Source organism: Lissotriton vulgaris, chromosome 12 (genome assembly GCF_964263255.1).
Source record: "Lissotriton vulgaris chromosome 12, aLisVul1.2, whole genome shotgun sequence".
Classification (NCBI taxonomy): Eukaryota; Metazoa; Chordata; class Amphibia; order Caudata; family Salamandridae; genus Lissotriton; species Lissotriton vulgaris.
The window spans coordinates 234,264,237-234,289,627 of NC_141700.1; the positions used below are offsets into that span (position 1 = coordinate 234,264,237).

Here is a 25,391-nt window from a genome sequence, read left to right on the forward strand (position 1 = left end):
GGCGTCGCAAAGATGTTGTGAGGGAGGTGGTGTGAGGTCGTGCGTGCCACCCGACAAGCGTTTAGTGATGTCGAATAACTCTTTGCATGAGTTTTTGGCAGTCTCAATTTGTGCGGCATAATAGGCTCTTTTCGCCTCTGCGATCATCTGTTTGTACCGGGCAAGTGAGTCTTTATATAATGATTTACTTTCTGGGTCATAGCGCTTCCGCCAAAGTCTTTCTCTTTGTTTATTTAATTGTTTCTGTTTTTTAAGTTCATCCGAGAACCAGGGAGCACTGGGGGAGGCTCGATTCTGGGAGATAGATTTTACGGGCGCTAGCTCAAGTGTTGCCTGATTGATCCAGGTATTGAACTGATTTATGGCAGCGTGGGGTCATCTGACAGCAATGGCGATGTTCTAGCCAGGAATGTGTTCAATGTCCCCGCCTTTATGTCCTTCCATGCTCTCACCTGTTTGGGGCTATTGTTAACAGCCCTCCTCTTAGAGGCATCGGGGATAGCTAAATGACTTAAAATGGCGTGGTGATCGGTCCATGCCAGGGGGAGGACATCTGCAATATGTAGCGACTCAATATTAGTAAAAATGCCGTCAAGAGTGTGACCAGCGTCATGGGTAGGGGCAGAAATAATACAGACCTAGTGTTTCTATGTCCGCTAAGAGGCATGCAGTGTCTCTGTCACTACTTGATTCAAGGTGGAAATTAAAATCGCCTAACACTGCAAAGTGATCTTCAAGGGCTATGGATTCCAATATAGACCCTAGGCTGAATAAAAATGGGGCACGTGCTCCAGGTGGGCGGTATACCAGTACGCCTTTAAAATTGAAGAGGGGTGTGAGCTTAATACTAAATAGTAGGGCTTCGCAACATGTGGATGGTATCGGTGTGGTCCTGATTGGGAGGTAGTCCCTGACAATAATTGCTACCCCACCTCCCCGCTGGCCTACTCTGTCCTGTCTATGTATGGTGAACCCACTAGGGACTGCTATAACCAAGTCGGGGTCCGAGGCACCATCCGTCCAGGTTTCCGTGATAAACAGGACGTCCAAGTGGGCATCTGTTATTAGGTCTGCAATTTCTTGCCTATGTTTGCACATGGATCGGGCATTGATAAGTGCCAAGTGAAAAGTGGTGGTAGGAGGGGGCGGAGTAGTCAGGGCCTTAATTTTGGAGTTGACAATGTGTGTCCGAAATGAGCAGTGTGAACAGTGTGTATGCCATCCTGTGGCACTAAGGGGGGCCGCCCTCTTAGGAGGGTCCCCTTCGTGGGCCCAGGGCAGTCCTGCATTTGCCCTCCTAAAAAAAGTGTTGCAGAATTATTGCTTAAAGGCCATATTTCTATAATAAGGGAAAACAATTGTAAAGAGGCTTTGATATTGTGCAAAAAAAAGAGGCAGAGATAATTAAGATCCAGTTATCCACAGCAAAATCTAAATGCAAATCCTGGAAACGTCGTAAGAGGGTAATGTAAAAATTGATTTGATGATAATTTACTTTTAGTATAGCTGAGTACTCTACTTTATACATTGTATTTTATGTCATGAATTTGTGATGATTTATAATAAAAAAATATTATTTGAATTATGGAAATAGTTAGCATGGTTTCATCAGATGTACCCCTCCCACAGAGAGTTGCTTTGTGGAATTAATACTCAGAATAAACAATAGTTGATTAATTCATTAATTGACTGAATCCTACCCTTTTGACTGACAATTCGAGCATGCATTCAAATGAAACCCTTGTCGCCTGCACACATGCCCATTTATAAAAATGTTCCTTGGTACATTAAACACAAACTAAAACTGTGGTCTCCACTGAACTTTGCAACCTGAGATCAAAAGACATATCGCTGCACCCATAGTTGAAAGAGCTAGGGCTGGGGACGTTCATCTGCCTTTTGAATGACTAAGTTCTGAAATCCTCGTGGGTGAGACACGTTCACTCTTGAAATTCAGAAAGGCTATTAAAGCGCTCATCTTGTAAGCCGCATTGCCATCTTTATTCATACAGCGTGCAGATCCGTATGAGGTTGCCTGCAGGGACATATCCTCAAGGGGGGTGTTTGGGGTGTTACACCCCCTAACAAATGTACTTTCTGATCAATAGTTGGTAACAGTTGCTTTCAGTCCGGTATGGTGAGATCTCTGTCAGATTTAACCAGGAATGTATACATACACACAGACAAAAGCATGACCTCTCTCTTTTTCTCTCTCTGCTTTGAAAGCCCTTAAAAATTGTGGTTCTTTTACAAATGTTTGTGTTTTCTCCTATCAAACCGCTTTCCTCCCCCTTTCCACTGCCCCTTAGGTAGGGAGCGCCTAAACTAGAGCATTGTCAAGGGCACATTTGTTCCGAAGAGAAGGACCCCAGTGCCATCCTCTCTCACATGAGAAGTGTCTCAGAGCGACTGTCCCTCAAAGTAGGAACATCTTTGAATCAGAGACCCTTAGAGAACAAGCCTACTTTGGAGATAGCTGTTAATACTCTGGGTAGGGTCATAGCTGTACAAGTTCAAAAGGTTTCAGAGTCCCTGTCCTCGAATCTATGAATGTCCGAGGGTTAGAACAGGGGCATAACAAAGCACCCTGCAGCCCCTGCTGCCCCCGCAGTGCAGGCGGCCCAGCTCCAGGGGGCCTCAGTACCGTACCCTGGCCTGAGCCCTCCTGAGCAGGTCTGGAGGGGGGGCCCTCCATGCAGCATGCAGGGGAGCACCCCCAAATTTCATAACACCACTGAGTTAGAACACTCAACCTAGGAGAGTTAGGGCTCCACACATCTGCTTAGCTGTCTGTAGCACAGCCGGCGCTGTGGCACTGGGACACAGGGATGAGAGTCCCAGTATTCCTCAATTACAGATGTCTTTTATTACTGATTCCAGGCACAGGGAAGTCCATTTTACTTGTTTGCACTGGGGCTTGTGACCTCCTTCCTACCTTTCATCGATAGACCCAATCTCACTCTTCTAGGGGACTTTAATTTTCCGTTTAGAAAACTCTCGCTCCAGAGATACTTTATCCCTTGTAGAAACCCTGGACGCATGTGGCATGACCCAACTCGTGGACAGTCCTACTCACTCAGCAGGCTATACGTTGTATGGGGTGTTCTCTAATGATTCCAGACTAAAGACAGGTATCCCGATCCCCTTGGCCTGGTCAGATCATCGGGCTTTGCCCATTGAGCTTATAATACACAGTACAGCCCCCGCTCAATCGGACTCAAAGAAATGGGGACTTAAAAGAAATCTTAGGGAGATCAATAATGAAGCCCTAGCCCCATTTTTGTCTAGACTTGGCTCCTCCTTAAATAAGGATACTAACTCTGTGGTAGGGGAGTTCTCTAATATCATCATGGAGGCTGTAGATATCTTAGCTCCCGCTAAACAGCACTACTCCGCTAGAAAGAGCCCTTCTGCGCCCTGGTTCCCTGACAAGCTCAGACAGTTGAGGCAGGGATGCAGAAGACAAGAGAGGCTCTGGCGAGGTAATCTCGATCCCACTGAGAAGATAAAACATAAACATCTCCTAAAAAAATATAAATTAGCGGCTATTGAGGAAAAAAAGACATTCTATGTTAATCTTACCACCTCCCTGAAATCTCCCAAAGATCTTTTTAAGATTATTGACTCCGTCTCTGCCCCCAAGAACATTGATCCTATTGTTGAAACACAGGAGCTCAGTGACAAAATTTCCACCTTCTTCCACACTAACATTGCCGGCATTTATAACTCTCTGGAATGTCTTAATCATCAGCTGGATCTTGTACCTGAGCCTAGTCTGCTCCTTCTCCACCCTCCGGCTTCTGTAGCAGGGATCCAGGCTTCGGAACCTGGGCCGAGTCTGTCTGTCTTTCCGCTTCTCACCCTCAATGAGACTAACCGCCTCCTCGATAACATCAAATCAGGCTCTCCTTTAGACCCTTGTCCGCTTAAAATCCTGAAGGCCTGCAGGGAGGTGGTTATTCCCCCTCTTCTTGAGGTGATAAACCTGGCAATTACGGAGGGAACCTTTCCCCTCTCCTGGAAACAGGCAGTCGTCAAGCCTCTCTTGAAGAAGGCCTCTCTTGACCCCGCAGTACTGAAAAACTTTCGACCGATTTATCTGCTTCCGGCCCCCGCTAAGATTCTTGAGGCCCATCTTAATCACCACCTTACCACCTTCCTGGATGACTCAGGCCTGCTGGACATTTCGCAGCATGGCTTTCAAAAGTCCCATAGTACTGAGTCTGCCCTTATGGTGGTCATTAACAACATCCGCTCGAGGGTCGATAGGGGCGAGATTACTCTTCTGGTCCTACTCGACCTTACGGCAGCTTTCGACACCCTGTCTCCCCTGGTCCTGGTTGCCAGGCTTAGGGAGATAGAAGTTGGAGGCCCAGCCCTTAGTCTTCTTACTTCCTTCCTACATCAGAGGGAACAAAGAGTGAAGCTGGGTGACTTTTTGTCCTCCCCCAAACCAGTGCAGTGTGGGGTGCCCCATGGATCTTCCAGAAGTCCTACCCTCTTCAATATATACGTCGCCCCACTTGCCAGGGTAGTGAGGTCGTATTGTTTTGAGGTGTTGTCGTATGCCGATGACACCCAAATCATGGTATCCCTCACACAGTCTGTGAGTGAATCTGCCCTCAACTTCAGAACCTGCATGGAGGCAGTTTCTCAGTGGATGATACGAAATTTTCTAAAACTCAACGGGGAGAAGACGGAGGTCTTGATATTTGGGGTCCGCCAAGACATCTGGTCTAATGACTGGTGGCCGTACTCCTTGGGTGTTTGTCCTACTCCCTCCTATTTCGCCAAGAATCTGGGGGTCCTGATTGATACCTCTCTCTCCTTTGACCATCAGGTCAGCAGGACGGTCTCCACCTGTTGTGGTATCATCAGGATCCTCAGAAAGATCGCAGCCTACCTCTCTCCGGATGCCCGAAAACAGGCTGCAGTGGCTCTGGTCTCTTCGAGACTGGACTACTGTAATGCTCTGTATGTGGGCATGAATGAGAGCCTTATACATCGCTTACAGATGGTGCAGAATGCTGCGGCCAGGATGGTGCTCAATCTTCCTAGGCTCTCCTCTGCAACCCTGGCCAGGAAATCTCTTCATTGGCTCCCTGTCAAGTCCAGGATTACATTTAAGCTTCTTTGCCTTGCTCATGGGGCGGTTTATGGCTCTGGTGCAGAGAGTATTAAGTCTCTCCTTCATCCCTATTCTCCCTGCAGGACCCTCCGGTCATCTTCAAAAAATCTCCTATTAGTCCCTAGATTTGCTGAAGCAAGATGGGGAGGGAAAGCCTTTGTCACCATTGTTCCTAAGCTTTGGAACTCTCTTCCAACTGAGTTGGTGGGATTACCCTCTCTGGCGCGTTTTCGCAAAGAACTGAAAACTTGTTTTTTCTGTCAGGCGTATTCTTAGATGTGTACTCAGTGAACTTGAGACGGTCTTTCCAGTTTGGGCACCTTGATGCCCTTGGGCTAAGTTGCGCGGTACAAATTCTCATTCATTCATTCATTCATTCATCACACGTCCTACAGACCAGAGAGGTGTCTGAATATTAGCACCAGAGACTGACGGCATGTGTGAAATCCTCGGACCTCAGACTAGGAGGATCTCAAAATTACAGCCCTTAGGACTCGTTATTTCTCGCAGTATAAGCATATCGGAACACTTTGGACATAAAGGGCCTCAGAGTAATAACACTTTTGACTAAGAGTGACTTTGAGTCAGAGATGCAAGGCTTGAATGTTTGAAATTCACCCTTCCGGGATAACATAATGTTAGAGTTGTCTCCTCAAATTGTGAGTGTCTTATGCCTCAGTGAATTAGAAAAGCCCTTTGTGGAAGTATCCCAGATGCAGAACCCCTTAGGCAATTAGGGTATCAAGTCAGATTTACCCAGCAATAGTCAAAATCACGACTCTGCCTCAGCAAGTTTCAGGCAGAAAATGATTTCTAAATAACTGAAGCAAAGCATTTTGCACAAAAAAACTAAAACCCTCTTCATATTCCTAATATTTCATTATATGTAATCCTAGCTCTGAGGTGCAAGCGTTTCTGCTACTCCCGTCTGTTAAAAAACTGTGAAATGTCCTGGATCAATGAATCTTTCTATGATATTGTCCTTGCTCTGTCTTCAAACTGCTATTTCCTGGAGCCACCGCCATATTAAAATGACAATGATATTAACGCGACAAATATTCTCCCGTGGGTTTCCTCATCATGGTTAGATTTCCTAAAGTATACAGAAGTGATGGGTGGAATGCTTGAATTATTCTCAGCCACTGGTAATTGCTCAGGGCTGCATCCCAGTCCATCGCAATTTTGCACACCGCGTTGTATGCAAATCGGTCGTGATTGTGATCCAATGAAAACAGCTCAACCCAAACTGCCAAGCCAGGTCCTCCCGGAACCAGAACACAAGCAACCCAAGACCGTTTTCACCCTTGTTATGGGCTCATCATCTGGGCATAGCTTGTTTCCAGGGCCATCCCGGCCATCGGGCATTTCCCCTAGAGGCTGGAACGGTCGGGCCAGTTTTGCAGCAGTGCTTAACACTTCCACCCCCCTCCTGAGTCTGATAAATTTGCCAGTGCAATTTGTGTTCTTTGTCTGGTCCTACTTGGTTCCAGTGACACAGTGTGCACGGGACCCACATCTGGGCATACCCGTTCCACTTAGGCTGAAATACAAAAGTATACAAAAATTGATGGATGGATTGCTTGTAATAATCTCGGCCACTGGTAATTACCCGGGCCACATCCCATTCCATCGTTATTTTGCACACTATGCCACCTCAGTTTGGACCCAGCTATATGCAGATCAGTCTTGACCCTGCCCCAATGGGAACTTTTCAGCCTGAACTGACATGGTTAAGCATGGGTGAATTTTGCAAATCTCGCGTTCGCGAATTTTGCGGATTTGCAAACTCGCAATCCGCAAAATCCGCGAATTCTCGCGAATTTGCGGATTTTTTTTTGTGTTCGCGTGGGTTTCTGCCAGGTGGCAAGGGTTTTTGTACAATTTCGCAAACGCGAACTTACCTGTCGGGTCGCAAGTTTTGCGAACTTGTTGTTTCTACGTGTCCAGCCTGTTTGGGACACTCTTCTTCATCACTGCCACCCTCTGTCACCACATGCCACCCTCTGGCTCACCCATGCCACCCTCTGTTTCATCACAGCACCCTCTGGTTGTCCAGTGTACATTATTGTGGCAAAGCAAAGCACACCTTCCCTGCCTCAAGTGACCTGAATTAATTTGGGGCTGATTAATGTGTCACAGAATATTTTTTTAGCTGGCACCTGCTTCCTTAGTGCTTCCTGATTAGTGATCTTTTGCACTTGCTAAGTGCTTTCATTGTTGCAAAATTAGTTACAACACCTGCCCTGCCCCAACTGACAATAATGAATTAGGGGCTGATTAATGTGTCACTGGATTTGAACTTCCAGCCTGGCTCCTGCTTGTCTCCCTTAGCTGTAATTCAGGACCTTTGTGGCATATGTGTAACTATTCTGAGGGTCAGAGCAGGGTCACATAATAGTTGCAAGTAGGCAACTGAACTCTGGAGGGGCCCCTCAGGAAGCACTACAGGAAATGGCTACTAATGATGAGCTTGAACTTTTGAACCTGGTAAGTAGTTTCAGTTTTGCTAAGATCGTATTTCTGCAATTTAGCGCTTATTCGCGGGGCGCGAAGTTGAACTTGGAAGCCGCGAACTCACGCGAACAGTGCGAGCAAGCCAAAAATCCGCTGCTCGCGGATTTGCGGACTTTGTGGGAAATTCGCGAATCTCGCGGATTGCGAATTTACCGAAAATCCTCAAAATCCGCGAGCGGAACGGATTTTCCGCCCATACTTAGACATGGTGTGCAAATGACAATGGATTGGGATGTGGCCCAGAGTAATTTCCAATTCAAGCATTCCATCCATTACTTTTTGTATACTTTAGAATAAAGTTTCAACATTTTGGAGGTTCATAAACAATGGCAGGAGTACTCAAAAAAACCTTCAGCAGTTAAAGATGTCAAGGAGTATTTCAATTGGAAAGCCTGCACTCGAAAATTTCAATTACACATCTAACCACTGTCTATCGGAGGGAAAAATATTTTCGCTGTGAAGAAATATCTTCGCATATACCCTGATGAAATAGGGAGGTGTTCATTTTTCCTCTCAGTGAATGAGAGGCCTTTAGCAGGAGTATTTGTTTACACACACTTTTACGGAAGACTACATCTAAAATGTTTGTATTTAAAGATCCCAGTCCCCTAAAACCCACACCAAATCCTACATTTTCAGCCGGGAGCAATTGATTGATGTTCCCCTACTGTAAATGAAATTTAAAAATCTAACAATCCATAAATCCTCTTTCTGTCAATCAAATTGTAGAATTTACTATTATAATTGAAGTTTCCACTTGAATGTGAAAAGTCAAAAACCTTTCGTGATTACCGGGGCAGTCTGGTATACACAAACCTTAAGGATAAAAAAAGACAACTAAATAAATCTCTCAGAATAATGCAAACCCAGGGCTCACAACCCACCTGGCAGTCCCTGACAATAATTAAACAAATGAAAAGAGAAACAAATGAAAAATGAAAGGAGATCAGAGTGGCTCGGCGAACGTACTACAAGCAATTCTGGATGAAAATGCTGTAAATCAGCATGCAACGAAACTCAAAACAGTTTTGGGCACAAATTAATCTTCTATTAAATGGGAAAAACTGTCATTTCAACTCTGACATAAATGAACATACATGGAGAGCCTACATAGCAGCCATATTTAACAACCAGATGATCCAGGGTGCTTCTGTTAATAGTGAAATATCGAAGGTGACGTGGACTAATACAACAACTCAAAAGAAAACTCCAACTAAAGGGACCCGAATGACCATTATTCAGAGATTAAACTCCCAGGCCCTAGAACCCAGAAGCAACTATAAAATAGACTATACAACCTGTACATCAAAACCGAAAATTCACCTCTATTCCCAACTCAAACAGTCAGAAGCCAAACTCCAGCCTGGTACACCTGAAACAACAGGGCCCGGCCCACTAGACTATCATCTACAGATCACACAAAAACAGGTATCGAACGTCATAAAAAGAAGAAATAACCGATGGGGCCCTGGGACCAAATGGCCTGCCTGCCCAGTGCCTTATTTAAAAAAGACCCAGCTTTTTGGTCCAACCATTTAACCTCGCTGTTTGCTTATACACTGGAGACTTCTACCATTCCAGACTCATGGCGAGGAAGCATCCTACAACCAATATATAAATCAGGGGCTCGTTCAGATCAATCCAATTATATTATAGCCTTAATTGATGTTGAGGCAAAAAGTTACACTGCAAATCTATTGAAAGATCTAGAGGACTGGGTCAATAGTACAAACTTGATCCCTAACACACAAACAGGTTTTCGAGCCGGGATGGGCACCCTAACAAATTTGTTGGCTGTAATACTCCTGGCAAATCAAGCGATAGCTAATTCAAACATTTTGTACACCTGTTTTGTAGACCTCAAAGCAGCTTTCGACAAGGTTCCTGGATCTATGTAATGGGCTAAAATAAAATCTTGGGGAGCTCCCACAAAATTGTTAGATGCAAATATCAATCTTTACTCAAAATCCTGGGTCCAAATAAAAATGGGGTATGGTCAAAGCCTAACAAGCAAAATCATGGCCATCAACGGTGTAAAACAGGGGTGCGATCTGGCTCCCTATTTATTTAATATTTACACAGCTGACCTTAACACAAGGGGATCCTCCAAAACTGGGCAACGTTCAAACATCAAGCCTGCAATATGCCAATGACATCGTGTTTATCTCCCAAAGGCCTCAAGGCCTACAGCGATTGATAAACCAACCAGCAGATTGCACAGCCTCAGACCAACTAGTTATACATTTCCAAAAAGTCCAAGGATATGTGTTTCTCAAGCTGACATAAAAAAATTTACCTGGACGAATAACAGGCACCCCCTGGACCAGGTGGGAACATATAAATATCTGGGCGAACTACTAGATCGAAAACTTAACTGTAAGGAATACTTAGAATTATGGAAAGTGAAAGCAAGAGAGCTACTCTTTGCATTTAAAACCTTGCATAAAAAACGTAGTGACTGTTCATCAAACCCATTTGCTAAATGTTGTGACAGCAAAATTCTTACCATCAATTGCGTGTGGATCGAAACTCCTAAACACAAATGACTCAACAGTCTTAAATACTGCACAAACCTTTTTAGGAATTTATTTTCAATTCCGCACCATATTTCACAAGCTCTGATCAGACTGGAATTCGGGTTAAAAAAACAGATCCCAACAAGACAAGGGACCCTTACCAAATACTATTGGAGAATGAGGGCAGCAGAGGAAGACTCCCTAGGACATTACTGCTGGCTAGAGGTTGAAAAGCAACCCAGACTGAGTTACTCAGTTTACAAATTTGTAAAACAATCCATTGCAACTCTAAAACTAGAGGGCGTTTGCACTTGACTTAAAACACCAACGTATGGATGGTGATACCAACATATAAAACGCTAAAACCCCAATCATACTTGATAGAACATTTCGCACAAATCAGAAAAAACAAAACTGATTTTATTGAGACTGGGTGTTTACCCATTGAAAGATCTTATCCCAAAATAGAAATGAGCACGGCCCACAATGGATTGCCACCTTTGTGGACACGGAGATGAGACATTACTCCACCTACTAAGTATCTGTCCCGTACTACTATCCACACAAAAAGTACTCCTACGGCATTACTGAAAAGAGAACAAATAAGGACTTGTATGTCCGCCGTAATAAAATGTTTAGGAGGCTCGACAGTACAATTGGCATGCAAGGCTATAAAGTTTCTGAGCATAGCGGCATATGAACTAGAAAAGAGCGATAGACAACTTGAACCGGTCGGGTACGCAAGGTAATAAAGTGCAGTTGACCATTTTGCAGTCCATTTGTTTACAGCACTATGCACTTTACCTTGGAGAACAATGGGAAATTACCAAGGGCACCTGCATTTAATCTCAGATCACTGAGACAAACCTACTTTTAGCAAAGTACTTCATAAAAGGAACATAATTTGACCTTGTTTTAAGACCCATCTATTTATTGAAAGACCATCGTTAATTATACTTGCCTACCGCTCTATGACTTCTTTCAGAGATCATGTACATTGTGCACCGGTGCACAGCTCGGGCAGATTACAACAAGAAGTCAGCTTCTTTTATAGCTTGTCTGGCTACTAACGAGTCTGTAACAAATCAGGGTAAACAGTCTTAACTTGTTTTAATATACATTTTAATGAGATTCAAGTCAACTAACAAATCGAAATATCTGTTTGTGAATTTTATGTATATTAGTGGATGCCCCTCCTTTTTTTAGGTCTCGCCTATTCCATTCCGCAAGGAATGAATATGCGAGTCTAATGCCGTCAAACCAAGACTTAAACCCAAGGCTCCCAAAAAGCGGATTTCCAACAGTTCACGTGAATCATGTGACCACAAGCACGCGCATTTCCCCACATGAAAGGCATCAGTCTCCCTCCCACAGGCTTCCCCAGCATGCGCTCGGCCGGCCTCTGCCAGTTCTCCTCCCCTAATTATTCACTTAACTTTTCATGGCCGCAGACCATGACTCGCATCTCTACTCCCCCCTGGTCTCACATCAAAGGCATCAGCCTCCCACAGGCTTCCTTCCCCACTCCCCAACCAGGCTGCCTCGCATAATTGCATCAGACCCGAGCCACCTGTCATCCTCTTCCTTTTTATGCCCCCCTCTCCTTTACACTTCAGTGTTTACACCCGTCTTCCTCTCCTCTCGCTCACTTACGCTCTGTGTTTATTCTCTCATTTTCCCCTAATGTTACTCTCTATATTAATGCGTCACTTCCTTTTCCACGAGCTCGTAATGCATGTGTTTTGTGTGTAATGCGTGTGTTTTGTGAGCTTACATGCGCCGACAGGTTGCCAGTGCCAGCCTTCCTTCCCTCGTGCACGCTGCAGGGGACGCAGACCGAGCTTTATTCACTTCACTTTTCACAGCCGCAGGCCGTGACTTGCATTTCTACTCCCCCCTAGTCTCACATCAAAGGCATCAGCCTCCCACAGGCTTCCCTCCCCGCCCCCCCGCCTGCACTCCCCAACCAGGCTGCCTCGCAAAATTGCATCAGACCCGAGCCACATGTCATCCTCTTCCTTTTCATGCCCCCCTCTTCTTTACACTTCAGTGTTTACCCCCATCTTCTTCTCCACTCGCTCACTTATGCTCTGTGTTTACTCTCTCATTTTCCCCTATTGTTACTCACTATATTAATGCGTCACTTCCTTTTCCACAAGCTCGTAATGCATGTGATTTGTGAGCTTACATGAGCCGACAGGTTGCCAGTGCCAGCCTTCCTTCCCTCGTGCACGCTGCAGGGGACGCAGACCGAGCTTTATTCACTTCACTTTTCACAGCCGCAGGCCGTGACTTGCATTTCTACTCCCCCCTAGTCTCACATCAAAGGCATCAGCCTCCCACAGGCTTTCCTCCCCGCCCCCCGCCTGCACTCCCCAACCAGGCTGCCTCGCATAATTGCATCAGACCTGAGCCACATGTCATCCTCTTCCTTTTCATGCCCCCTCTCCTTTACACTTTAGTGTTTACCCCCGTCTTCCTCTCCTCTCGCTCACTTACGCTCTGTGTTTATTCTCTCCTTTTCCCCTATTGTTACTCACTATATTAATGCATCACTTCCTTTTCCACGAGCTCGTAATGCGTGTGTTTTGTGAGCTTACATGAGCCGACAGGTTGCCAGTGCCAGCCTTCCTCCCCTCGTGCACGCTGCAGGGGACGCAAACCGAGCCTTATTCGCTTCACTTTTCACAGCCTCAGGCTGTGACTCGCATCTCTACTCCCCCCAGCACACCCGGCCTCACTTCTCCTCCCCCTAATTACACTTCTTTCACAGTGATCCGCTCCCTGCCCCCCGGTCGCTTGTTTTGCTTCGGCTCCTCTCCGCCCACTTCATTTAATAGCCCTCCCCCAGTGCTCTTCCTGCAGTTTTCTCTGCCCACCATCTCCAAACCTTGTTCCTTTAGCTGTTCCCACTTTAATTCCCTCCCACCCTTCTCTAATCCTTCTCATCCTCATGCTTCTCCGCTTAAGTCTATGCACCCCTTCCCCTCCTCCATCCTCGTTTCCTTCCTTCTCATCCTCCTGCCTCTCCTCTTAAGTCTACTCACCCCTTCCTCTCCTCCGTCCTCGTTTCCTTCCTTCTCATCCTCTTGCCTCTCCTCTTAAGTCTACTCACCCCTTCCCCTCCTCCGTCCTCATTTCCGACTGTCTTCCTCCTTCACCTTCCTTTCTCTACACCTTTTCCTTCCTCCTGTCTTTTTCCTTCCACTTCTTTCATTTTCCTGTCCCCTTTCAGTTATCATTCACCTCATCTGCATGATACCTTACAGTCTCTGCCACTGACTCACACCAACCATCTACGACCTCGAAACACATCCATGCACAGCTGAACAAAGTTAGCATTTCAAATAGGATCCTCCCGCCAGGTTTCTTCACACTTTCCTCTCACTCGTCAACCCCAAAAACAACCCAGCATACCCTATCACTCCACATTCGATCACATAAACATGTATTAGCAAGGCTACTGGACTTTACACTGCACATTGGCAGAAAATATATCACATCACATCATACCACATGGCTCAGTACACACTGCACAAGGACCACTAGATGGAGCCATCCTGCTTAATGAATGGTTTGAAATTCCACATTTTAACAGTATAGCGCCTACCTTCTTTTCATACACCCCTAGCTCACCATCTCGCCAGGACACTATACATACAACCGTCCGTTCCTGCTGCCGCGCGAGGCACGTCGCTTTACATTTAAACAGCGTGGGACTCAGTAATTCTAGGGGCATGTTTGAAAGAAATACTACAAACTCCAATTCTTTAGGCAACTTGCACTCTCTCTCCCCAGCTTCAGGTCCTGCCCTCACAGAAGTATAGTGCCTACCTTCTTTTCATACATGCCTAGCTCACCATCTCGCCAGGACACTATACATACAACCGTCCATTGGGCCCATCTCTCACTGACTTTAGTTTTTTTAACTCCTAGAAATCCACTCGTTAAGTCTCATTACAAGGTACGTTCATTTGTAAATGCGAATGAATGGCTGGGGCCTAGACGCAACAAGCAGGGTGTGTACTTTAGAATCTGCCTCGCCCCAGGCGTGTGCACGAGCAAGTAAAGTCTACCCACCTCCAGCCACGAGCACCCGGTGAAATCTTATCAGCAGGGATGATTACTGCACTCCCATGGAAACCAGGCAAAGAATTCCACTGATTTCGACATCGGAGTGAAAAACACAAACATCACAGTTTAAGGTGACATTTCCTTGTGGGAAAACACAGGTATCTGCTTTTAAAGCCGACTTCCCATGGGAATTGCTTCTTGATAAATCTAGCTCCTTGATTTTATATAGCGCTAAATTGCGCACTACTGTTGTTTCTAAGAACTGAAAATAATCCAGATCGTGACCACGGCCTCACTTCGCAAGTTTACAAATGCTAAGCGCTGCAAATAACTGGACTAAATCTCAACGAAGCGTGAGCTGAAGGATGGAAGGCAGAGCTGGCCTTGCGCGGATTCATAACTGTGAGCTGAAGCATACTTACATTGTTTACATTTAAACAGTATGGGACTCGGTAAGCACATCTTTATATGGCAGGGGAAAGATATTAAAAGGATCGGCGACTTAATCTGTGTCCCCAGCAAGAAATGCAGAGAAGTCAGAACATAATTCTAGGGGCATGCGTGCAGCCCATGGCTAAGGGCTTGTCGCCGTAAGTTATACCCTAAAACACTGACCTGCCCAACATACCAAGCATCTAAGCCAGGTACAAGCCCCCTCTCTCTCGCTCTCTGCTCTGGCTGTCATTACAGAACCAAGACACGGTGTGGCTTAACGCTCAGAACTGCCGGCTCCGGGCTTTGAACGTCTGCTGAACATCCTGTGATTCAGCGCAAATCACTTACTCACCCCTTGCTTGCTACAAAAGAATGTGTCCCTGTATGACATAACTGCTGCAGCATCCCTCAGCGCTACCCCAGCATCACTCAGCGCTCCGCCAGCATCACTCAGCGCTACTCCAGCATCACTCGGCGCTACCCCAACATCACTCAGCGCTACCCCAGCATCACTCAGCACCACCACATTATCACTCAGTGCTACCCCAGCATCACTCAGCACCACCACATTATCACTCAGCACCACCACAGCACCACTCAGCACCACTACAGCATCACCCAGCACCACCACAGCACCACTCAGCACCACCAAAGCACCACTCAGCACCACTACAGCATCACTCAGCACCACCACAGCCCCACTCAGCACCACCACAGCATCACTCAGCACCACCACAGCATCACTCAGCACCACCATAGCATCACTCAGCACCACCACAGCACCACTCAGCACCACCACAGCACCACTCAGCACCACCACAGCATCACTCAGCACCACCACAGCATCAACCAGCGCCACCCCAGCAACACTCAGCATTACCACATCATCAGTCAGCACTACCCCAGCATCACTCAGCACCACCACATTATCACTCAACATCACCACAGCATCACCACAGCATCACTCAGCACCACTACAGCATCACTCAGCACTACCACAGCATCACTCAGCACCACCACAGCATAACTCAGCACCACCACATTATCACTCAGCACCACCACATTATCACTCAGCACCACCACATTATCACTCAGCACCACCACAGCACCACTCAGCACCACCACAGCATTACTCAGCACCACCACAGCATCACTCAACACCACCACAGCACCACTCAGCACCACCACAGCACCACTCAGCACCACCACGGCATTACTCAGCACCACCACAGCATCACTCAACACCACAACAGCACCACTCAGCACCACCACAGCACCACTCAGCATCACCACAGCACCACTCTGCACCACCACAGCAACACTCAGCACCACCAAAGCACCACTCAGCACCACCACAGCATCACTCAAGGGCACCACAACATCACTAAGCGCTACAACAGCATCACTGAACGCCACAGCATCACTTGTCCCCAAAACAACATCACTCAGCGCCACCACAGCATCAATCTGTGCAACCATTCAACAACAACTGGTTCAAGCTTTATTACAAATGTCATAAAAAGATTTTAAATGTTTTCACTTCTGTTCTTGTTAAAACATTGTGATTTGTCAGATCAATACATGTAAGAAAGGGGAAAACTAAACATGTACCTTTACTAATGCTATAGATATAAAATTTGCTAACTTTATAACTATTGGCATTTCTAATAACAAAATTAATACTTTTATATTTTGAAAAACATAAACAATAATTAAAAAATATTTAAATTTTACACACCAAAAGCTCAAACTTTTCTATTGCGAGACCTATTGCATTGCAAATGCTTGTTATGATTGACCCAAAACATATAAAAGAAATTTTTCACGGGCACTTGAATGTGGAAAAACATTTGTGAACTGGAAAAATATACAGTGTCATGTGCATCAAATATTGTATTATTTTATCACATTATAGCGAATGTCATGAACAGACCTATGACATCGCGAAATCCATTGTAATTTTTGTATTTTCTTTTTAAGGCTTCTTTTTGCTCATCATATTAGGACGTCTATCCCTTTCCAATAAAGACAGAAAACGAAATGTTTCAGATACAATTCCATTAAAGTCCACGGCGTAAACGAACAAAGACCAGGACACCTGCATTTGAAATGATTATGAAATGATTGCATGCTGTGTGATATTGGTAATCCACAAGCCTCATACATTTTTACTTTGATTTTAAATTTCTATGTACTAAATCTTTAAAGAAACGTCTATCTTTATATAGCTTCATGACAGCTGAAGTTCTAAATAAAATGTGTGAAATATTTCTCACTTAGCTATGTGTTTATAAGAACTAATTTCATGATAGTAATCCGTTGGAGGCAGAAGATTCAGGTCTCTTCAGTGTGAAGCATCAAAAATACTGCTCTTTGCCAGAAACCTTGGACTAACTACATCTTTTCATGCCACTTAAAGCAGCCGTCCCTATTTGCAGCTGCGAGGTTCTCATACTTAGCTCCATCTTGCTCACCTCAAAAATATCTATGAAAAATGTAATATTAGAGAGAGCAAAATGTACAAAAAAATCTTGGGGTAATCTGAGCATATGGAGGCGGCCCGCCAGCCTACAATGTGAACATAGAGTCAGGTCTCCCCTTCGCCAGGTGGGACCACCTGCCATATATCTTTGAGATCTCTGCCTGGTGGACGTCATTGGCTTCTCTGCATCAGGCAGTGTGGTAAATGGACAGAACGCAGAGTAAGTGGACGCCATCTTTCCTTCGCCCGACTCAGCATAATTTTTTTGATTAGTGAAACTAATTTCCAAAGCGGGAGTTTGTTTCAGTGCAAGAAAAAAGTAATGGCCTTTGTGTGCAGGGAGTCTTCTCCCTGCGCCTGGGACCCAAGTATGTTTTTCCTGCCCAGATTCACCATGCATAGCATGGTGACGGTCTAGTGATGGCCTGCTGACTGTCTTCCTATTCCCACTAGGCCTGGGCGAAGTTCGGGGAGTCCCACAAAAAACTCCTTTGCACTACTCAGAGTTCTGCAAGTGGTGGAGTCTTTTACGTTGTGCCGTTCGCAGGGATTTTTTGTGCCTGGTGTTTGTCCTTCACTGTAAAATCACAGCAAATGGCACAACATACAGCAGAAGAGGGCGCTGCTTCTTTCTGCTGCTCGAGTAAATGTTCTACTCGAGCGACAGCTTCCTCAACACAAACAGAAGGTTTCTCAACTCGAGCGGTAGCGGCTATCTGCAATGGCCGGCATTGAGACATATCACTGGGAGGTGTTCTAGAGTAAGATTTTCCCCGCTCGCCAACTTAAGTTTGGCAAGCGCGAGTGAGGAAAAAAACTCTGACCTGCAGATGTTTTTGAAACTCCATGCACAACGCTTAGCGCTGAGTGGGAAAAACTCATAAAACTCGCAAACAGAGCAGAATATCACCCCTAAGCCTAATTGCCACCACTGTGAGATGATGACCTTTTGCAGGATGTCCGTCAGGTCAAGCGTTTTTAATACTGGAGTCAGTTGAGGCTGTACCGTTGGACGTACTGAGGTTCCTCACCCATGAATAGAATGGGTGAAGTTGAACTCCAAGTTAGCAGGGTGGACGCACTGCCCATATATGCTTGTGGTTGCATTCCAACCAAAATCCGCAAACAGCAGTGAAAGAACACGGTTTTGCGACCAGTGTGGCTTCCACATCAGCACTTCAAATAAAATTATTTCTCAAGAGATTTACATGAGCCATGTGTTAGACTCAAAAGTAATGTCATACCCTTGACACCAATCCAAAAGGCACTTATGTACATTTGCAAGCTATATTAATAAAAGACAAGAACTAGGAGGTGATCACTAATGCTGGGAAAGGAATGGATATACCAATCAGCATATATAAAATGGTAAAGAATATTCTGGGAAGCAAATTTACTGTACAGTGATTGCAAACACTGTGGACATGCTCTTGCTTCTGGCTGTATTCCAAGACCAATACAATTGTGGGCCGCGACTAGAGTTTGGCAGAGTAAAGTGCTGTGTTTACGGTGGTGGCACCTCAGCTGGTACTGCTGTCAGATACATCTGGCCTGGTGGCCCATCCACCACACGACTGTCAAGTCACGGAGACTGTCGCCCATCCCATATATGATGTGGAAAACATCAGTAGATTTCTCTGCCCAGGACAGCCATGTGCGCAAGGGTCACTAATATTTGGTTTCTCAAGAACAAACTCCTGCTTGGGAGTTTTTTCTTGAAGAACAAAAAGTTTGCCGACAGACCCAACAAACTAGTGTCTGCTTCCAAACTCTCCAGCCTTTAGGGCAATCACCCCAACCATGATTCCTGTGAAGGTTTACAGTTCCCTACCATTCAGACAGAGATCTCTGTATGTGGTGGGCGGTCCTCTGTCAGGTGTGCAGGGGTCATAGCTACTGCTGACCTGGTTGGTCACTCGCCCAGATATAATTGAGTCTATGTAATATTGCCATCAGCTGCATATCCTTAAATGTCTATATATAACATTTTTATGTTAGTAAACTGTCGTCATTTATTTGTTTTTTTCCTTAGGTATGGAATATGTTTATAAAGAAGTAGACAGCATGTGTTTCATTCCCATTTGCACTTTCTGAAATCTGAAAACATCTAAAACATTTTATCAGACAAATATAAAAAGAATGGCCAGCAAATGTAGTTATAATGCCAAATTGAACCACTTAGAAATGCAATAGGAATCTTTCACCAAAAAGTTCTAAAGTCACCTTAGTAATTAATTATACTAATAGTAATGCAAAGTGTTTTAGGACCCAGGACAACTCCCAAAATACAAATGCAGCAGGTAGAATTATTTAGCAATTTACTCCCAGTGAAATGGGAATTTATCTCAAAACGAAATGTTTGCATTTTTGCTGTTGGAGAGGAAGGTGGATAAAATGCAGAGAGGTGGGTGGTTAAACAAAATGTGAAGAGTTGGGTGAAAGAAAATGTTGAGTCCTTGCCAAACTATAAGCAAAGTGTCTGGTGTAGAGGAAGTGGAGATAGGGCAATGCACAGTAGGTTTGACAGGTACAGAGGCAGTAGTTAATTTGCCCTGGTCATTGCCGTTGGACCCATCCATCACTTATTCTAGAACGCTGGAGGCCTAATTCACAAACGCTATCCTACACTTTTGAGTACGTTTTCACTTTGGAGTATGTTTACTACTTTTCAGTATTCACTAAATCTTAGTGTAAGTTAATAATAAATGAAACAAACAGTAGTAAGTCCATCACTAAAATGGCCAACCACAGGCAATTCAACACCGTCCTAAGAATAATAACAGACATAATAAAAACCCCATAGAAAATAATGTTAAATTAAAGGAAATTATTTAAATAGTACATAATATAAAAATACATAAATGAATGTGAAAAATTCATAAAATAGTACATATGTAATATGTGATTAACAATATTTTCATAAGCAATTCAGATTAAACAAATGATGTAACAATACATTTTATAAAAATGTATGACATCATGTTTAAATATTTCTATACATGACAACATTTTAAGTAAGAATTTATTTTTTAATTTCAACTTCAGAAAAATAATTTTCATTACATTTATTTCCAATACTCTTTTTTATGAAAACATTATTTATTAGTGCAGCAGCATTTTTTGTTGTACATTTAAAGTAAATATATAAAATGAACTTACATGATTCTTTAACATAGAAATATTTTTAATATTTAATTTTGTGTAAAAAAAATCAATTTTTCCTATAGTTTACTATAGGGAGACTCCACCGTCAAGGTGGAGATCATTGCATGGTAAAGTATAGGGAAAAATGAAATAGTTAATTCAACTCGAAAATAAATATTACATATATTTTTATGTTAAAGATTAATGTGAATTCATTTTTAAAAAAATGCCACAGCACTATTACATAGAGTTTGCATTAAAAATCTAACTTGACGTATTGATCATAATTGTCTCAGAAGGAGAATATCCCCACATCTGCCACAACAAGAGTTTGGCTTGCATGCTTAGCTCACTTGTACAATCCAATTTGAGTTAGGTATTTATGCCCAACACTTTAGAGGCTCACCAGTCATCACTGCCTGCAAGCAGATCTGGTGCTAGCAACAAAGACTGTGAGTAGCTCCTGTTTGAGGCAAACAAAACGTTAAACAAACATTCTAGTGCCATAATACTCTATACTGGGTAGAGAGACAATGCTGGCAACAGTTAGGGATGTTGAATTGGAAATATTACAAGAGTGGTGGTGATCTACCCATGTATGTTGCATGAAGAAATTAAAGATGCACCTTGAGGCTTGCGTCATGTGGCAAGTGTTTGTTCATCATAAATAATTGGCAAATAAATATAAACATGGAAATGCCTGAATGCTGACTAAAGTATGTTGTGTTGCAATGGGCATGGTAATTGCCGATTAAATACTCTCAGAAGTCTCTAACTGCCCTGAACATCAGAGCCTTAATTACATATTTGGTGTGCTGTCTCTGTTTGCGCCATGGTGTACCCTTAAATAAGTGGAGTAGACTGAGGTACGTTAGACATGCACTCTCTAGGAAAGAAAGATGGCAGAGTGAGTCCCCTATTGTGAATGCAGCTTAGTGAAACTTCCCATTGGCTACGTGGCTCCTCACACTCCCGTACTTAGGGGCTGAGGCTTAGCCCGGTTCAACATGGTGAGACGACGAGCGTATAGTGAGGGGGGGCCCTCCAAAGCCCCCCCAGACAGCAGCCTGCCTGCTGGCTTCTCTACGCTTGTTTACCTGCTTGTGCTGACAGATAGATGGACCTCTTTAAACAGGGGGTAACCCTAATAACCCTCTAGCATAAGGGTAAATGTACAAATTTCAATAAAGAAAATAATGCTTCAGGAAAAATAGCAACAAAATATAGTAGGTTGAAAGGATAGTTATACATTATCTCTTCACAAGGAAGAGATCATTTAAGTATCCCTTCAACATATTGTATTTTGTTGCTATTTTTCCCGAAGCATTATTTTCTTTATTGAAATTTGGACAGATAGATGACGGCACAGTGGCTCCATAGCGGTACGGCTTCACTGTGGTGGCTAAACGAAGCGGTGAGTGGTGTAGGCGCTCGACCACAGGCATCAAACAGCTAGCCGCTCACTGAAAATCGATGTGGTGGCATGGCTCAGCTGTTACAAGTAGTCAGTTGTATGCAGGCAGAGCAGCGCTCTGGACACATACTGGGCTGGCGTTCTATTACATTATGCGACTGCTTCTTGAGATACATTCAGAGCCTCAGCAATTACCTGTTAGCTGCCACTCATGTTACCCCCTTGTAGCAGCTATGTCCCTCCACATACTTTGGTCCAGAACGGGCGAGGACATACCATGGACAATTTGGCATTACTTGGCAGTAGCCCTATTCCTGAGGAAGTTGGCACAGGCAGGCACGAGGATCAAGATGTTATAGTAGACCCTGAATCCAGCTCTCAGCTCGGTTGACCTATTCTCAGATTACTCCGCTCTGGCAGGGCCAGGGGATACTCCAATCCTGTGGCTCAGTTAACTCCCTCCCTGGACCAGAAATGGCTGAAGCCGTTATGTCAGCAGTACAGGATGGCTTGGACGAAAAGAGTCCACCTTTAGCTTGCATTTTGGATTCAAAGAGGGATGGCCCCCCTGTAAAATCATTGGTCGATCTTAACGGTCTTGAGGTTAAAGACAAGAGAAACAAAGTTGGTGAAAATGAGAGCCATTCATCAAGTACTGTCAGAGTCGGCGACTACTCCCTTAATGTGGTGACTACTTCAGCTATTCAAATACCTCAGGAACAGGAGCAGGCTTACCCTCTACCAAGTATCAGTAATGACAGAAAATATAATATTGGTACACTCCACAATCCGGATTTCAACCCTCTAATCAGTGGAGCAGTAGGCCTGGATTGTCTAATTCCATCATTTTCATCCTCTTGTAATGATGGGTCAGTGGAATCTGAGGGTTCCATCCCTGCTTCTTTAGATCCGGCCCTCCAGGATGTACCTGACGATATTCTGCCGGAAGCATCATCACAGTCAGAAGACATGGCTCGAGAGGCTGGTGGTTATAGGAGCAAGGATGAAATAATGAAAGTCTCTGCTTGTACGCCAGTGGGGGTGGTGGTGGAGGGGAAGTCCCAATGGGGGAAAGTTCCTAAAACTACCAGAGGGGCCAAAATGGGCAAGAGCACAAAAGGCCATGGTAGGGGTGTCATGCATCTCCCCACTTCTGTTGCTGGTCGACTTAAAAGTGATGTTTCAAGCAAAACGAAGACTGATGCCAGCTTTAGTCCTTTGCGAAAGTGGGTGGTATCGAAGGGTGAAGTCAAAGCTTTTGTTTCAAGGCTCTTTAATTCTGGCAGTATTGTCTCTAATTCACTGACGAGGGACGAGAGTGGTGATGAAGAACTTACCTCTCCCACAGTGGTCTCAAATGCTCTGACAGCAGTTCTCAGTCAACAATTTGGATCTGAGGGGGACGGAGAAAAATTGGCTGAGACTAGGATACATCTGTCCCTGGAATTTCAGGTTCAAGAAAGGACAGCACGCCAAGCCCTGAAGCGGGTTACTCCGAGCACTGTGAGCCGGACATACCCTCTCTGCTATCTTAAAGGCGCTATCTCTACAAAGAGCTGAAGCTCAAGAATATTACAGTCAAGCAAAGGCAGACAGTCAAGATATTAAGATTGCTCTTACTGTAGTTACTAGTAAAGTTGCCTCTTTGTCTACTGACGTTACGGAATTACAAGAGCTGGTGGCGCTAGTTGAAGAAATTAACACTCATACTGCAGGTGTTGCTAAAGCAAGCGAGACTCAGGTGGCCTTGCTACAATCTAAGGTTGAAGACCTTGAGAACCACCAACGGCGTCACAATCTACAACTTTTTGGCATACCAGAGGGGAGAGAGGGCTCGGATCCACTGACAAATATCGTCAGTCTGCTCTAACAAGCATTTCCTGATCTTTCGGATTGGGACATGGACTCCCAAGTTCAATGGGCACATTGCATACCCTTTACTATTCCACAAGGGAATCATGACAATCCATCTCAACCATGTCCCATTTTGAATTTTTTGGGCAACTACTTGCTGCGTTAAGCAATTTACACTAAAGCGCACCCTTTGTCTCCTGTCAAATTGTACACTATTACTATCTTTGTACACTCGGACTAGTTTAAGTCCACAATGGATCGGCGTTGGAGGATGCAACAGTTAATTGACCCTTTTAAATAGGTGTGTTCTCAAGTCTATCTACAGGAGCTAGCTTGCCTGAAAACTATAAGAAACGACCGTTCGTATTTCTTCAATACTGGACAGGAGACCAAACAGGCTCTTTCGAAATGGAATGCCGAAGCTGCGGGAGGAGACGTTTCAAGTGCATTGGCTTAGAAAGATAGAAACTGAATACAACATATATGGTTGCTCACCTATTTCTCCCTACCCTCCCTTTTCACTGTCTTAATATCCCTCACCTTTTTTTTCTCTCTTTTTCTTTCCCCTTTTTCCTTCATCTTTATTCCTCTAGACTTAGAATTGAATTAAAAAGGAGGGAAAAAACTCGCTAGGGGTGTGGGAGTGGGAACAGCTATCAATGAGTGTTTAAAAGGGGGGTTTCTTTTCTTTACCTGTTGCAGGTATGATGGGAGGATGTGGGTCCGCTGGGGCCATGGGGGGCTGGCTTGATATCCACTAACGCTGTCAGTCAGCGACAGGTCATGGTGGGATAATTCCTTTCAGCTGGTACTGGGGGTGACTGGGGGGTCCCTTCAGGACAAGGGGGGGGGTGCACATGATGGATGTAGGCTTTCCACTGGGTGATGGGGGTTTGGGGGGTGCAGGAGTAAAAAGCCATTTAACAGTTAGAAGTGTAGGTGTCCAAATTAAGATGTCAGAAGTTCATATTATTCAATGTCAGACCTAAAAATGATGTGATGGAACATCGCAGGGTTGAACCAGTCTCACAAATGGCATTTAATTAGGGAGGAACTTTTTATTTTGAAACCACAATTAGTAGGCCTAACTGAAACCCATTTAGCATATAAAGATAAGTTGTTGCTTGGACAGCTTGGTTATGATGCATTAGTATGTACATCACAGACAGTCTCTATTTGGGAGTCGCTATACTGAAATCAAGGACACTAGCAACCACAGTGATGCGTTCATTGTCAGATAGCAGAGGGAGATGGGCTATCGTCCAGCTGCTGATAGCAGGTCACACCGCTACGATCTATGCCATATATGGTCCCAACTCGGATTGCCCTGAGATTACTTGGCTGGGAAGGGGATTTTATAATCTTGGGTGACTTTAATTGCATAATGGACAGTAAAATTGATACCACTAATAGCTAGAGTCAGGAACGAATGTCTAGAACTAGAGCAGCAATTCAGGAGCTCTTGCACATTCATAAGCTTGACAATGCTTGGCGAGAGCTGTATCCTACACTGCCAGGCTACACTTTTTACTCACACCCACATAAACAGTACTCCCGTTTAGATATGATCTTCACCAAGAGGTCGTTTTTGGAAAATCCTCCGGTCGAGGTCTGTCCTAAGATCATTTCTGATCATAATCCAGCCATGCTGACCCTACAGAGATAACTTGAAGCTAGAAAAGCTACCTTTTTCATTTCCGAGACACTTACTTAGTAACCCTCAATATGTGGCAAACATCAGAAGGGCTTTGAGGGAGTATTTAGATAATAACCTAGGCACAGCTTACATTTCAAGTGTTTGGGACTCTATGAAAGCGTTCATCAGGGGTG

The 25,391-nt window shown here is 44.5% G+C and overlaps 1 protein-coding gene across 1 annotated transcript in view; it reads left to right on the plus strand.

Annotated features, from left to right (window-relative positions):
- The window catches only part of CDH16 (cadherin 16), a 777,195-nt gene extending 760,251 nt beyond the window's left edge, over positions 1-16,944 (plus strand). Inside the window, exon 18 of the mRNA XM_086947729.1 lies at positions 16,648-16,944. Within this exon, the coding sequence (XP_086803855.1) occupies positions 16,648-16,745 (98 nt within the window). The 3' untranslated portion in view covers positions 16,746-16,944. The remainder of the gene's footprint in view (positions 1-16,647) is intronic.
- The last annotated feature ends 8,447 nt before the right edge of the window (positions 16,945-25,391 follow it).